General features: G+C 52.2%; 5 protein-coding genes across 5 annotated transcripts; 3 read left to right on the forward strand and 2 right to left on the reverse strand.

The window, feature by feature from the left end:
• Positions 1-71: 71 nt before the first annotated feature.
• On the reverse strand, positions 72-1123 carry EDD37DRAFT_656683 (uncharacterized protein; the record flags this gene model as incomplete). Its single annotated transcript, XM_062818848.1, has 2 exons — positions 72-884; positions 941-1123. The coding sequence occupies 2 exons, from the start codon at positions 1121-1123 to the stop codon at positions 72-74; spliced, it is 996 nt and encodes a 331-aa protein (XP_062674100.1).
• Positions 1124-1920: 797 nt separating this feature from the next.
• EDD37DRAFT_656684 (uncharacterized protein) lies at positions 1921-4990 on the forward strand (the record flags this gene model as incomplete). Its single annotated transcript, XM_062818849.1, has 2 exons — positions 1921-1981; positions 2034-4990. The coding sequence occupies 2 exons, from the start codon at positions 1921-1923 to the stop codon at positions 4988-4990; spliced, it is 3018 nt and encodes a 1005-aa protein (XP_062674101.1).
• Positions 4991-5053: 63 nt separating this feature from the next.
• EDD37DRAFT_299386 (saccharopine dehydrogenase) lies at positions 5054-6913 on the reverse strand. The gene is made up of 4 exons (XM_062811194.1): positions 6584-6913; positions 6372-6534; positions 6194-6324; positions 5054-6087 (listed from the first exon to the last, which is right to left on the reverse strand). Exons 1-4 carry the CDS (start codon positions 6714-6716, stop codon positions 5117-5119), a joined length of 1398 nt encoding a protein of 465 aa, XP_062674102.1. The 5' UTR covers positions 6717-6913; the 3' UTR covers positions 5054-5116.
• Positions 6914-7184: 271 nt separating this feature from the next.
• On the forward strand, positions 7185-8871 carry EDD37DRAFT_647867 (SAC3/GANP/Nin1/mts3/eIF-3 p25 family-domain-containing protein; the record flags this gene model as incomplete). The annotated part of the gene is made up of 2 exons (XM_062817946.1): positions 7185-8599; positions 8649-8871. The coding sequence occupies 2 exons, from the start codon at positions 7185-7187 to the stop codon at positions 8869-8871; spliced, it is 1638 nt and encodes a 545-aa protein (XP_062674103.1).
• Positions 8872-10173: 1302 nt separating this feature from the next.
• Positions 10174-12526, forward strand: EDD37DRAFT_299441 (bud emergence protein 1). The gene is made up of 3 exons (XM_062811195.1): positions 10174-10427; positions 10503-11363; positions 11417-12526. The coding sequence occupies exons 1-3, from the start codon at positions 10422-10424 to the stop codon at positions 12332-12334; spliced, it is 1785 nt and encodes a 594-aa protein (XP_062674104.1). The 5' UTR covers positions 10174-10421; the 3' UTR covers positions 12335-12526.
• Positions 12527-13305: the final 779 nt, after the last annotated feature.

Consider the following 13305-nt stretch of genomic DNA (forward strand, 5'->3'; position numbering starts at 1 on the left):
AACGGATACCTAGCACAAGAACATCTGCCACGAATATTTGATCTTCGATTCACAGTATCCTAACAAGCTAACTAATAAGTAGCATTCAACCTCATCTCAATATACTCCCGCGAATTGATCGGCTCATACTTCTTCGGTCTATCCTCCCCAAAACAACCTGGAAGACAATCGATCGTCTTATCACGATTCGCCGTGACGAAGTAAGGAATCGAATACCTCGCTTTCGTCAGACCCTGGACCAAAGGCGGTGCGCGGACACGATGCAAAGTCGACTTGAGCGTGTCGTTGCTCCAGCGCTGCAAGAAGTCGCCGATATTCACGACGATTGTGCCCGGGATGTACGGGGCCGGATTAAATTTGCCCTTCTCATGCATGTCCTCGACCTCTAGACCTCCAACCTCGTCTTGGAACAGGAGCGTCATGGTCCCGAAGTCCGAGTGTGCGGCGATGCGCTCCATGCTGCCGCCGCGCAACAAGTCGGCCTCGACGGGTGGGTAGTGCAGCAAACGAATCTGATTGTCCTTTTTCGTGTGGTACTCTTGGAAGAAGTCCTCGGGGAGACCCATGCCCAATGCTATTGCGCTGAGGAGGGATAGTTCGACGGCGTAGCAGATTTCGTAAAACTGGGTGAAAAACTCCCGAAAGCCGGGTAACGTCTCTTCGGGGAGCCAGATGTTGGGGGTGTGCTCGTCGTCCTCGCGGCCGAGTTCGAAGGACTCTTTGAAGTCGGGGACTTTGCGGAGATCGGCGATGGATTCTTGGTCGTATACCATTTGCACGACTTTCTCACGGCCGACGCCTGAGTAGCCTCGATGCCACCAGCCGTAAGGTGGGTGCGGTGCTTTGGCTTTGTCGGCTTCGGAGAGGGCGAAGAATTTGCGGCTCTTTCGGGAGTGTTAGTATGAGCTTTGCCGCCGGGTGAAGGTCGTGGGATACATACCCATTCAAATGCCTGGTCTAGCACTTCTTGAGGCAGGCCGTGGTTCTTGATATATGCGAAGCCTACATCTCTGAAGGCCTCATAGACCTGCTTTCCGGTTTTGTGGACATCTTCTGGGTTGCCCGAGCGCAGTGGCTCTAGATCGATGATTGGGATGGCGAGTTCTGCTGGCTTAATCGCCATGCGGGTGGTGCTGGTCTCTTCAGTTGAGTGCGGCATTCTGACGTTTGACGAGCGTGTAGATACTGGTCGATACTAGTCCTGCTTGAATCTGGTCGTCTCCTGCCGTGGATATATCTCAGATTGGTGGCCTTCTGTGGTGGAGAACGCTCAGGATCGAAGGGCCAGACTCATGGCCTGACCTGTTCCTCTCGAGCTTCATACGTCCACTGAGGACATGCATGTAGTACGCGTATCAGGATAATTATGTTTAGCGACGGGCTGATAGTGGCGTTGAGAAGTGAGGAGTGCGTTGTCTCGTCTCAGTCGAAGTTGGCCGATCTGTGGTCAGACGTTGGACCCACAACCATCGCTCAACTCTCGAGACAGTGACACGACTCGACGATCTGGGGTCAGTTGGGAAACATCACCGCGGTGAACTTTCATTCCGTCGATCATGCATTCTATGCCATCAAGGCCTAGCGTCAACGTCCTCTCATGCAGGTCAGTTTGTTGACCGACCACAAAGGACCTGCGATTCTGGCGCTCATGTCCGAGATAGGTTGACCGATAGGTGACGCGATAGGCACCGGCAAGGCGGTGCTCCTCCGTTATGCATAACGACGTTACCTCGAAGGGACTTTTGCCATCGGTCAACCTTGTACTCACTCCGCTTCAGGTATGGAGCAAGTCATCGTAGAGTGACTAGAGTCTGGATTGTCAGCGATAAGGACTTCCAGAACATCAGAAACGACACGATATCAAAGAGCATATCTGTCGTCCGGACAGACGAGATTGCAAATGGCCAAGCCAATGGAATCATGGGTAGCATAGGGAATGACAGCCAGCCTGGCGAGTATCGCATCGGTGTCGATGTGGGAGGTATGAGACACTATTACATATCGTGATGACTCTCCTCACCTTCGTGATCCAGGGACCAACACCGACGCTGTGCTCATCTCTCTTCGGCCCATCCAGATCATCGCCTCTCATAAAGCACCAACGACGGCAGATGTGACCACCGGTATCACCGAGGCTGTGCGTGCACTGATACACGCGAGCAACGTGCCTCTGAACACGATCAGCTGTGTTATTATTGGAACAACGCATTTCGTGAACGCCGTCGTACAGCGCTCTCCATCACTTCATCGTGTAGGAGTCGTTCGACTGTGTGGAGGGGCCGAAGATGGCTTCGGACTTGGGGTGCCACCCTTTGTCGACTTTCCCAGGGATCTGCGCCGTCTCATCAGTACTCCACCCTTCTTCTGCCAGGGCGGGCATCAAATCTCCGGGACAGAGATCTCGCCTATCGACGAGACTGAAGTGAAAAGCGTGGCCGAGAGACTCGTGAAAGATGGCATCTTCGATGTTGCGATCTCGGGTATCTACTCACCACTCAACTCGGCACATGAGGTACTAGCAGGAGAGATGCTTTCGAAGCACATGAACGAGACATCGGCTGCACTAGGACTGTCGGCTTCTCCACGAGTCACTTTGTCCCACCGGATATCGTCTGTCGGATTCCTTGCCAGAGAGAATGCCGCAATCTTGAATGCCTCGCTCAGACCTCTTGCAGAGAAAACGATTTCGGCCTTCCAGAAAGCCATGCAGGATATCTTTGCAGGATCGCCGTGCGCGTTGTACCTCACGCAGAATGATGGCAGTGTTCTGAGTGCACCGGATGCCATTGACCTGCCGATCCGAACATTCAACTCGGGTCCAACCAATTCTATCAGAGGCGGCGACTTCCTTTGGAACGCGGCAAGCATGAAAGCGGATGGATCGAGTCCGGAACGTCAGGACGCACTTGTGGTAGTCGACATTGGAGGGACAACGTCAGATAGCGGTCTTTTACTTCCAAACGGTCTTCCGCGAATGAGTTCTCTTATGAGCCTGGTGGGAGGTGTGCGCACGAATTTCGCATTACCAGCGGTGGAGAGCATAGGACTTGGAGGTGGAAGCACTGTCCGAATGTCGCAGGGGGAGCTATCTGTCGGCCCTGACAGCGTTGGCTTTGAGCTGCCACAAAAGGCCCGTCTTTTTGGAGGGGATGTCTTGACAGCAACTGATGTTGTAGCGGCAAGCCACTTACACTCGCCTGCCAGAGACAACCCGCTCAAAGGATTGGGAGATTCCACGCAGCTGAAAGACATCACACCTGATGTCGTCATGAGGGCCAAGGCCGAGATGCGACGACTCCTGGAAGAATTGGTGGATCGGACAAAGATCCAGAAAGGAGACATCGACGTTCTGATTGTTGGTGGCGGCGCCATTTTGGTTGATACCGACGACACTCTTTCGGGCGTTCGTGCTGTGCGAAAAGTCAAGGGCGGTGAGGTCGCGAACGCTGTAGGCGCGGCCATTTCGCGAGTGTCTGGAGTGGTTGACACGGTTGTGGATACCTCTCACCAGTCTTTGAAGCAGGCCCAGGAAACAGTGGCAAGGTTAGCCATCGATGCTGCAGTCACGAACGGAGCACAGCCAGACACGGTACAGATTGCCGAAGTGACCGTCCTTCCAATTCAGTATGTCGATGCGAAAGCACGGATAGTAGTCAGAGCGATAGGAGTGCTCGATGTCGTCAAAATCTCTGAACAAGGCATGTCTAATCCCATGACACTGCCCGAGGAGACCCAACAGAGCGTCGGCCAGGTGGTGGTGGTGGAACCCGATTCGAAAGCACAGACCGAGGAGATCAAAGTCCAGGAATACAAACCTCATATTGAGAAGGGCCAATGGATAGTCTCGCCGATAGACCTTGAATGGATCGCGACTGGTTGTAAGGTCCTGGGTTGCGGAGGAGGAGGTGACCCATATCAACAATATCTCAAGATCAAAAGCGTCGTGGAGAAGTCACCTGGCACTATCAAGGTTGTCTCAGCCCTGGATCTTCCTGAAGGCTCCACGATTGGGTGTACGGGTTGCATGGGAAGTCCGGAAGTCAGCATGGAGCGAATGGAAGCGGATGAGTGCAACAAAGCCCACGATGCGCTAATCCGCGTCATGCAACTCCCGCCTGTGGATGGCTTCTTGGCCTTGGAAATCGGTGGCGGGAATGGCATGGTCAACCTCGAGGTGGCTGCAGCGCATGGAGTACCCTGTGTAGACGCCGACTACATGGGCAGAGCATATCCGACATATTGGCAAACCACCATCAATGTGTACGGGACCGCTCGAGGTGAGTCACTTTTGCCGGCCACGATTGCCAGTGGAGATGGCTCCTTCATGACAATGACGGCCAGTCGGACGGACAAGCTAGTCGACAGCGCATTGCGAGCTGCCACTGTGGAGATGGGATGTCGGGCAGGGAAGGCAGGACCGCCCAAACCGGCCCGAGTCGTTCAGGAGCAGGCCATACTCAACAGTGTGTCTCTAGCTTGGTGGATAGGCAGGGCGATTGCGCTGGAGAGGAACATAGCAGACAGAGCCAACAGAATTATCGAGTCGGTCGGCGGCTCTGCCAGTGCCAAAGTTCTGGCAGAAGGCAAAATCACCAACGTCGAGCGGGTTCTGAGGACGGGTCACACGTACGGCATTGTCGAAATCGATGGCGTGCTGAATGATGGGTCGACGGCGACGATCAAGGTTCCATTCAAAAACGAAAACGCCTTTGTTGAAGCGGTCAGCACTGATGGTGCTGTATCCGTGCTCGCATCAGTGCCGGATCTCATTGTAGTTCTGGATTCAGAGACGGGCTCCGGTTTGGGGACGCCAGAATACAAATACGGCTTGAAGGTAGCAGTCATCGCCATCGCAGCATCACCTCGATGGACGGACACATCCAGAGGACTCGAACTTGGTGGCCCAGCGTCTATGGGCTTCGGTGACGTTGAGTACGTACCTGTAGGTAGATACACTATGCCTCGTAGCGTCATTGAGGCGTATTCATAGAGTCGCATGACAAGATTGTATTTTCTTGCTAGAACTTTGGAGACTTTCCAATATTTTCGAGATTGGTTTATGTGCAGCTTTTTGTTGACGCCATCAACCTTCAGAAATTCTTCCCCCCATGAACACTTATGCCACCGTCTCTTCGTTCAGATAGATGCCATACTTCTCCTTCAATTCGGTCAATATTGGCTCAGCCACATCCCAAGTAACAGGAGCCAGGATGCCCTTCTGCTTGAGCCGTCCATCCAGGACCATCAGACAGGCAACACCGCACGGCACACCGACAAGCTTGGCCATTGAGCTGTATCCGTTCGGGTCACCATAGTCGACCAACGTGCTCGTCCTTGTCTCCTTGCGGCCGTCCTTGTGCTCGATCTCGAACTTGTGCTGAAGCATGACCATGTCACGTTGCCCCTTCTCGTATTGCAGCTTCTCCTCGAGCGTCGCGCAAAGGGTGTCTAGTGGGTTGCCTCTTGGAGAGATAGGCTTGTCGGAAAAGAGGCCGAGCTCTCTCAGGCCGGAGAGAATTCGCTCCTTCTCTTCATTACTCTTGAACTTGGTCTTGGAATCGATAGCCCATATCAAGTCGGACTCTTTGTTTGAGCTGGATCCAATGACCTTCTGCGTGGCTTCGGCCCAGGTGACAGGCTTGTCTGATGATTTGAGGAAAGGTTGCTCTTCTTCTGACAGGAACCCGATGTCGACAAGGACTTTCACGATCTCGGGAAATCCCTGGTATCGCAATGTTCCTCGAATGACCGTCTTGGCTTCCGGAATGTTGTATCGTTCCCGGTAGGGTGTCGAGTCGCGGTTGGGGTAGGCAACGAAAGCAAATCCCGGATAGATGTAGTAAGGCTTTGCACTGCCCATCAGCTCAGGGCCTGGGATTTCAACGACCTTTCCGTCTTTGTAATATTTGGCACTGTTGCGCAGAGCGAGCAGCACGCCTCGACTTGACCAAGAGAATCTGTATCCGAGACCGCCAGTCTTCCCCGAGTCTTCAGGTGCCGGTAAGCCTCCACAGTAACTGAGGAAGGACGTAATTGATCCTCCTTCTTTGTGGACTTCCTCAATAGTCTTGACAGCGTATAGGTGGTCTGAATAGAGAGCGCAAAGTCAGCCAAAGGTTTACGGAATGCATGAACACGGATATTTGGGCATCATTCTGCATAGCGACAGATGCAAGGCAGAGGATTGACTCACCAATGCCAGGGTCCAGACCAATCTCGTTCATGACGGTGATACCAGCTTCCTTTGCTTGAGCATCCAATTCCATCATGGCGGGCGAAACGTAGCTGGTTGTGACTACATTCTTCTTCTTGCGGATAGCGGATCTATAGTCTTTAGCTAGTTGTAGCGACACACTCTTTTTGGCACTAACTTTATGACCGTAGCGTGGTACGTGTATGGAATGAGGGAAATGACAAGGTCGACTTTCTCGACTTCGGCATCGAGAGCGGTCGCATCTGAGACGTCGAGGGAGATGGGCCGGGTGTTTTTGATGCCTTCGCAGAGCTTCTTCGCGTTCTCTAGTGTCCGGCAGGCTATGTAGAGTAAGATGGTGCCCCCTGCAATTGAGCATATGAGACTTACCAACGATAACCTCAACACCGGCATCGGCCAATATCTGCACTGTGGGCTTTGTAACAAAACCGGCACCAAGCAGAAGAGCCTTCTGTGATGAGTAGCCCAGCTTGGACTGTAGGGTAGTGATCAGCGACGCCATTCTGATTGAGGTTTGAAGATGTGTGAAAATGTAATGGCTTTTGATAGAAAGTGGAAATGAGTCAAGCGACCTATTTCAATAATGCACGCAGTATTTTGTTTCCACAAACTTTTTTCCGATGCCGCAGCGATGAAATGCGGGCGGATATGAGCGCAGGAACAACGATAAAGGCGGGATGGGATGAGGCCCCTCGAGGTCATCACCAGTGACGCGGGTGTCTTGCCGCCTCAAGTTGAGTCACGTGATAGGGCAACGGCTTTGAAAACGGCGTGTCCTATGTGTCGCCGCCAAGACGCAGGCCAACCCTGGGATTCAGTTTCTTGCTGGCTTCGAGTCTCTCGACTTCTTCACCGAGTCTTCAACTCACAACGTTCAACTTGTCCAAGCGTTGAGCTTCTCTACTCTCCACTCTCCTTTTCTTTCGCAGTTTCTTGAACTCTTCCTTTTATGACGGCTGCAAGCATCATAATGTACTCTTCATCCGCGCCAGGTCAAGCGCCATGGCAATCTCATCCATCTTCTTACGCGTCGCTTAACAACCAGAATGCTTACATCCCAGTTCCTGCGCGTCATACTTTTGGAGCTCAGTCAGGTCCTCCTCCGCAATCTACCTATGTCCCTCCACCTATGCCTGCGCAGCAGTATAGTCCAGCGCACTTGTCAGCAAACAGTCCACAGAAACAACCGCCACAGCCACCAGCCAAGAAGAAAATGAACTGGTCTCCAGATGTTCGTGACTACGTCAACCGTTCATTTGCCCAGACCAACCTGGCCCCTGGGATTACAAGAGAACAAATCGAGGCAAAATTGAAAGAAGTCATAACTGAGGCCACACAGAGCGGCAGACTCGACACAATGAACTGGAAGGAACTTCCACTTCCACACCAGATGATCCAGAACGAACGGACTCGTTCTCTACTAGCCCCCATCCCCCATACATCCTACATTCCTGCTGCACCTATTCCGGATCCATCTGCTTTCACTTATCAACCTGGTCCGGATGTCCCTCGTAAACGCAAATCTATGGAGCTCGATACGAATGTTGAAGTAGCTGGCACTCTACCACCTTGGAGAACCAACGGAGCATCATCTGGATCTTTGGCGGATCGTGTGTCTTTTGTTTCCACAGAAAAGCGACCAAAGCTCGACATGAGTACATCCGTAAGTAAAACGACTGCAAGCTTGGAGTTCCGTAAGCGGCGATTCGACTTGGCCCGCGCAGGATCGAATTCTCCTCACACACAAGAGTCGTCTCGAGGCGCGTCGCCGGAACCAAAGATGGCTGGGCCGATTGTTGGGCGCTCACAAAAGCTTGAGAAGAATTACTTCCGATTGACCTCCGCACCCAATCCTGATGATGTGCGACCCTTGGAAGTGCTACGCAATACCCTCGAATTGCTCAAAAAGAAGTGGCGCAGTGAAGGCAACTATGTCTACATCTGCGACCAATTCAAATCACTGCGGCAAGATCTGACAGTGCAACATATCAAGAACGATTTCACTACCAGTGTGTACGAGTATCATGCGCGGATTGCTTTGGAGAAGGGTGACCTGGGTGAGTATAACCAGTGCCAGACACAGCTAAGGGCATTGCACAAACAGAATCTTGGTGGTCATCCTGTGGAGTTCAAGGCCTATCGTATCCTGTATTTTATCCACACGTGCAACCAGACTGACATGAATGACGTGCTCTCTGATCTAACCCCAACAGACAAAAAGGAGCCAGCCATCAAGCACGCGCTCGAGGTACGGTCGGCACTAGCTTTGGGCAATTATCACAAATTCTTCAAGCTGTACCTAACAGTGCCCGACATGGGAGCATACCTGATGGATATGTTTGTAGAACGCGAACGGCTCGCAGCACTTGCGTGCTTGTGCAGATCGTGAGTTGATTTCACCCATGGTACAATGCCTGGCTGACCGTTTGGACAGGTATAAACCAGACGTTCGATTACGATTCGTTACCGAAGAACTCGGCTTCGAATCCGACGAAGAAGCCTGCCAATTCATTCTTGACCATGCACCCGACGACTCATCGAACCTGCTAGAGGAACGCGATGGAGACGTGCGCTTCCTGACTGGCAAAACTGGTTCCATCTTTCAGCTTGCAAAACAAAGAGCCTTTGGACTAGTCGATATCAAAGGGCAGATATGACATCGATATCCCTACGAGTTTCTCGAGATGCTATTCGCACGATCGCAGATCCTGTCGATGCCTCAGACTTTTTCCGCTGAAACCTCTAGGCTCTTACGTTTGCTTCTTGGCTTGATTTTGTTTGCCTAAAATTGGCCAACCCTCCTGCTTGGCCTATTCCAAGTTATCCTTTCCTTTCTATGTTTACGAAGAACGAGCGACGTTTCACGACCGGACAGTTCAAAAGCGAGTGAGCGGTGGCGCAAGGCGGAGATGCGGTATATTCTTACGGCGTTATCGAGCAGATGAAAAGGAAACCCCATCTGCTGATTGATGCGTATAGCGTGGACGTTGATGCATTGGCAACATAAAACTTTTGAAAGGGTGGCTGCCCCAATCTGTCCAGACGCGTGTTGAAGATGTTTACAACATGCATCCTATCTCACCGTGGTTAGCATTGCGCCCGAAAGTACAACAACTCTCATCGAGAGCCCAAGATAAGTAGCCTGTCAAAAGAGATTAAGAATGGTTGGAGAACGTCTTCCTATGAGTCGATGACTTGTTGACCTCTTACGGCTCCTTAATTGCTTGCGTCGGGCTAGTTGTTTGGCAGGTGAATAACCCTCTGTCAAATGCCTGTCATATCATGGACGTCCCACTCAAGACGATCAACCGATCTGTAGGTACTGTATCTGGGGCTGCGACAGTGATGAGCATGCCATGGTCCGGCTGAACATGGAAGCCTGGTGAGTAGCTGTGATTCGACAAGCAGTACCAGCTCGCGGTCGTCGTTGTAAAGATGCTTGAGGCCTTTTTATCCAACGAGAAAGCTTTGTCACGCAGGGCTAAGCGAAAACCATTCAGCTGGAACGCATAGAGTGGTACTGGTTGCGCTGCCATAGGCTCACTGGGAAGTACCCAACCCGACAGCCTGGTGTATGATGGTTGGGGGCTGTGGACGCAGGTCGACGCATTGACGCCTTCTTGCACCGCGTCCGTTTCCTTATGTACAGGACAATATCGTGACTTGCGCCTATGAGCCTGAACATCTAAGATAGTGATCCTCCCTTGCATTGAAGCCTTGTATGCCTGGCCAGCCTGCGCCGTACTGGCCGAAATAGCCGAGCAAAGTCACAAGTTAAGCGCTAATAACTCAGCTGCACTGCACCTTCTACTGTCCTCTCCGTACCAGAAACTTTAGGTAACGTTAGATCGACAACGACACTCGATCTTCTTCAACACTTTGAACGATACAGCAGTGAAGAAGGACAGTCCTTACAAACTCGGGGCAGTGGAGTGCAGTGAAGTGTTGCAGGCCTGATACGTTCCCGTCCAGCCTCTTCCGTCTTCGGCATCCCTGCACATCTCCCTTTGTCCCCCGTTTTTGTCGACACGAGACACAACCGATCTCAAGCCTAAACTGCAACCGACAACACGGCGCAAGCTGCGATAAGCCTCTTCGTTTCATACTGCGACCGCATATGCGCTCGATCTGAACCCACGCAAGGGACCAGTTTGCCTTGAACCTCACTGACTGAAGGGCATTGCGGGGCACAAGCAAATGCGACGACATGAAGGTAAGTCGAACCATGTCCACACTATGCACGTATGCGGTTTCCCTTTTCCAAGTGCTAATTCGATCTCGCGCGCAGGCCATTCGCCGATCTCTAAAGAACGACAAGGAGCACAAGCACGCACCGTCCCTTTCTATCACACCCAAAACCATCCAGGCACTGCCGCCGAAGAAGGTCATCAAGGCGCTCTATGACTACGAACCGCAAAATGGAAACACGCAAGAGCTGGCATTCCACAAGGGCGACTTCTTCCATGTCCTGAGTCGCGAAGAAGACACCGAATGGTACGAGGCGTGTAATCCACTCATCCCTACTGCTAGAGGTCTTGTACCTGTCGCATTCTTTGAAGTGGTGGGCAAGCAGCAGCGACAGAGCGGCAACTCCCTGTCTTCTCCAGGGGAGAGGGTAGATGGGCATGACTCTGGGTTCTCCGAAAAAGGCTCAACCAAGTCTGGCCACACCCGATCCGAATCAACTGCCACGACTAGGCCGGCCGTACACCAGCGAGGACCCAGCATGACCAACAGAAATGGCGGCGGCGCGATGGTGTATGGCGTTGTGCAATATGACTTCAACGCAGAGCGACCAGATGAATTGGACGCCAAAGCCGGCGAAGCTATCATCGTGGTGGCCCAGTCAAACCCGGAGTGGTTCGTCGCAAAACCGATAGGACGGTTGGGAGGACCAGGACTCATACCCGTGTCATTCGTCGATATTAAGGATACCGCCACCATGCAATCGGTCCCCGACCCATTGGACGCTGTTCGCAAGGCTGGTGTACCTAAAGTTGAAGAGTGGAAGAAGTTTGCCGCAGAGTACAAAAACAACAGCATCAGTCTGGGCAAATTCGACAGTCCACAAGCTCAAATGTCGGCCGCTATGGCTCGGATGAGTCTACAAAATGCTGGCTCGCAACAATCTCTTGCCAGCAATGGCTATGTAAGTTGCGCCAAATAGACGTTCTGGTCTACCTTGTGCTAACCTTGAGGCAGTCGCAACCCCCCGGCTCTAGATCATCTCAACAACCACAGATTCCTCTCGCCCCCATCAGCGCTTCTGTACCTCGCTATTGCTTCGACAATGATATGTACTGGTACATTATTGAGTGCCAGATGGAAGATGGTCGGTGGTGGGAGCTCTCCCGGTATTATGCAGATTTCTACGATTTCCAGATCGCCCTCCTCGAGATGTTCCCCGAAGAAGCAGGTAACAAGGGAAAGCCGCGAACACTTCCTTTCATGCCCGGACCAGTAGCTCACGTCACCGATGCCATTTCGAACGGCCGGCGCCAGAACCTGGATGAGTACATCAAGAAGATTGTGGAAATGCCCAACCACATCTCCAAAAGCATGTTGGTCCGGAATCTCTTCAAGCCGAGAATAGGTCAAGATTTTGAGATTGATCCGAGCGCATTGGGAGAAGACTACCGGTTGTCTGAGGGGTCACAGCAGTCGATGCAGCCAGTCTCACGCATGTCTTCGAATCAACCAGGACCGCCATCCGGTTATGGTGGTATGCCGCTACCTGGGTCTTCTCGAAACTCACAACAGCGGCCACCAGTCCCCATGTCCGGCGGCATGGGCGGACCGCCTTTCCTCCATTCTCAAGCGAGCAACCTTACACAAGCATCGACATCTTCCAGCATGAAGCAAGGCAATGCCAACACACCCATGAAGGTGAAGGTGTTTTTCCAAGACGATATCATTGCGATCCGAGTGCCTCAGGATATTCCTTTCGCAGCGTTGAAGGAGCGACTAATGGAGCGACTCAAGCTCAACGAGGGCATTGTGATTCAGTACAAAGATGAGCCCACCAATGCCCTGGTCGACATGCAGAATGATGGCAACCTGGACGTGGCACTGGAACGAAACCCCAAGCTCACCTTGTATGTAAACTATGCCACGGGTTGAGGAAGCGAGTCTGATCCTCGACGCAAAACGATGGCCCGATTCTTTCTTGTCGGAAGTATAAAGGGAAGACAGGGCAACCTGATGAGCGATGCTTTAATGTGGTCATGTCAACGGCGTATCGGGCTCGGTATCTTGGGAGCAACTCTTTCGACATCGGTACAATAGCAGAGCTCAAAAGTTTCCATTCATTTGACGAGGGAGTTGCACCATGATGTCGTGGATATTTACCCCTGCCGTTGGTGAGCTGGGTATTGTGGTGACAGGAGTATACTTCCTCAGGTCTTTATCTCGGCATGTTGGTGGTATGGAGCATGGAGGCGACAACCAGCTTGATCATTTTCCTGGTCGAATGGGAAAGAGCTAGGTTACAATAAAATCAGACCGATGCTACCTCAATGCCTGAGTAGAAGAATCATCCAGCCATACTGTCCCATGCACCTCTATACAGGATACCTAAGATACTCCATACTGGCATACCTAGGTACCTGGTACTGTCCAATTGATCCCCCCACATCCATATCTGCGGAACCGGCAGTTTCTGGTTGACGGGGCCCATTCCGATGTTGCTCCAACTCCAACTTTCCTTAAGCGATTAAGCGATGTGACGAATTGTGCTTCTTTCGTCATTTTTTGCGCCCACGCTTTATCTTTACTATCCTGGAGCTATTGTTATCGTTATAGTTGACCTTGAATGTGCTGCCCTTCCTGCCGACACTAACATACGGAAAATATCCCTACAAGGCAGCATGAAGGCCTCGCTCCGTCCTGGCTTCCAAACATACCTCCGCGCCCTCACCTCCGAGACCGCAGGTCGGACAGGACGACGTACATTATGCACCGATTGCTTGAAAGTCCTGCGCCAGCATAGAAAGTCGCTGGGCGTATCTCGACGTCAATTGCACGCTCTCAGCCTGCAACCGAATTCCACGACGGTGCAGGGCGCAGCATTACATGCGGTTTCAGCTCCAGTC

Source organism: Exophiala viscosa, assembly GCF_022695815.1.
Source record: "Exophiala viscosa unplaced genomic scaffold EDD37scaffold_2, whole genome shotgun sequence".
In the NCBI taxonomy this organism is placed as follows: Eukaryota; Fungi; Ascomycota; class Eurotiomycetes; order Chaetothyriales; family Herpotrichiellaceae; genus Exophiala; species Exophiala viscosa.

Bases quoted from the DNA above. Each gene is read 5' to 3' on its own strand.
- EDD37DRAFT_299386 (XM_062811194.1), bottom strand. From the start codon at position 6,716: ATGGCGTCGCTGATCACTACCCTACAGTCCAAGCTGGGCTACTCATCA. The intron at 6,325-6,371 runs GTTAGTGCCAAA...TAAAGACTATAG, and splicing joins TACCACGCTACGGTCATAAA to ATCCGCTATCCGCAAGAAGA. The intron at 6,088-6,193 runs GTGAGTCAATCC...CTCTCTATTCAG, and splicing joins TGGTCTGGACCCTGGCATTG to ACCACCTATACGCTGTCAAG.
- EDD37DRAFT_299441 (XM_062811195.1), top strand. The intron at 11,364-11,416 runs GTAAGTTGCGCC...ACCTTGAGGCAG, and splicing joins CTCTTGCCAGCAATGGCTAT to TCGCAACCCCCCGGCTCTAG.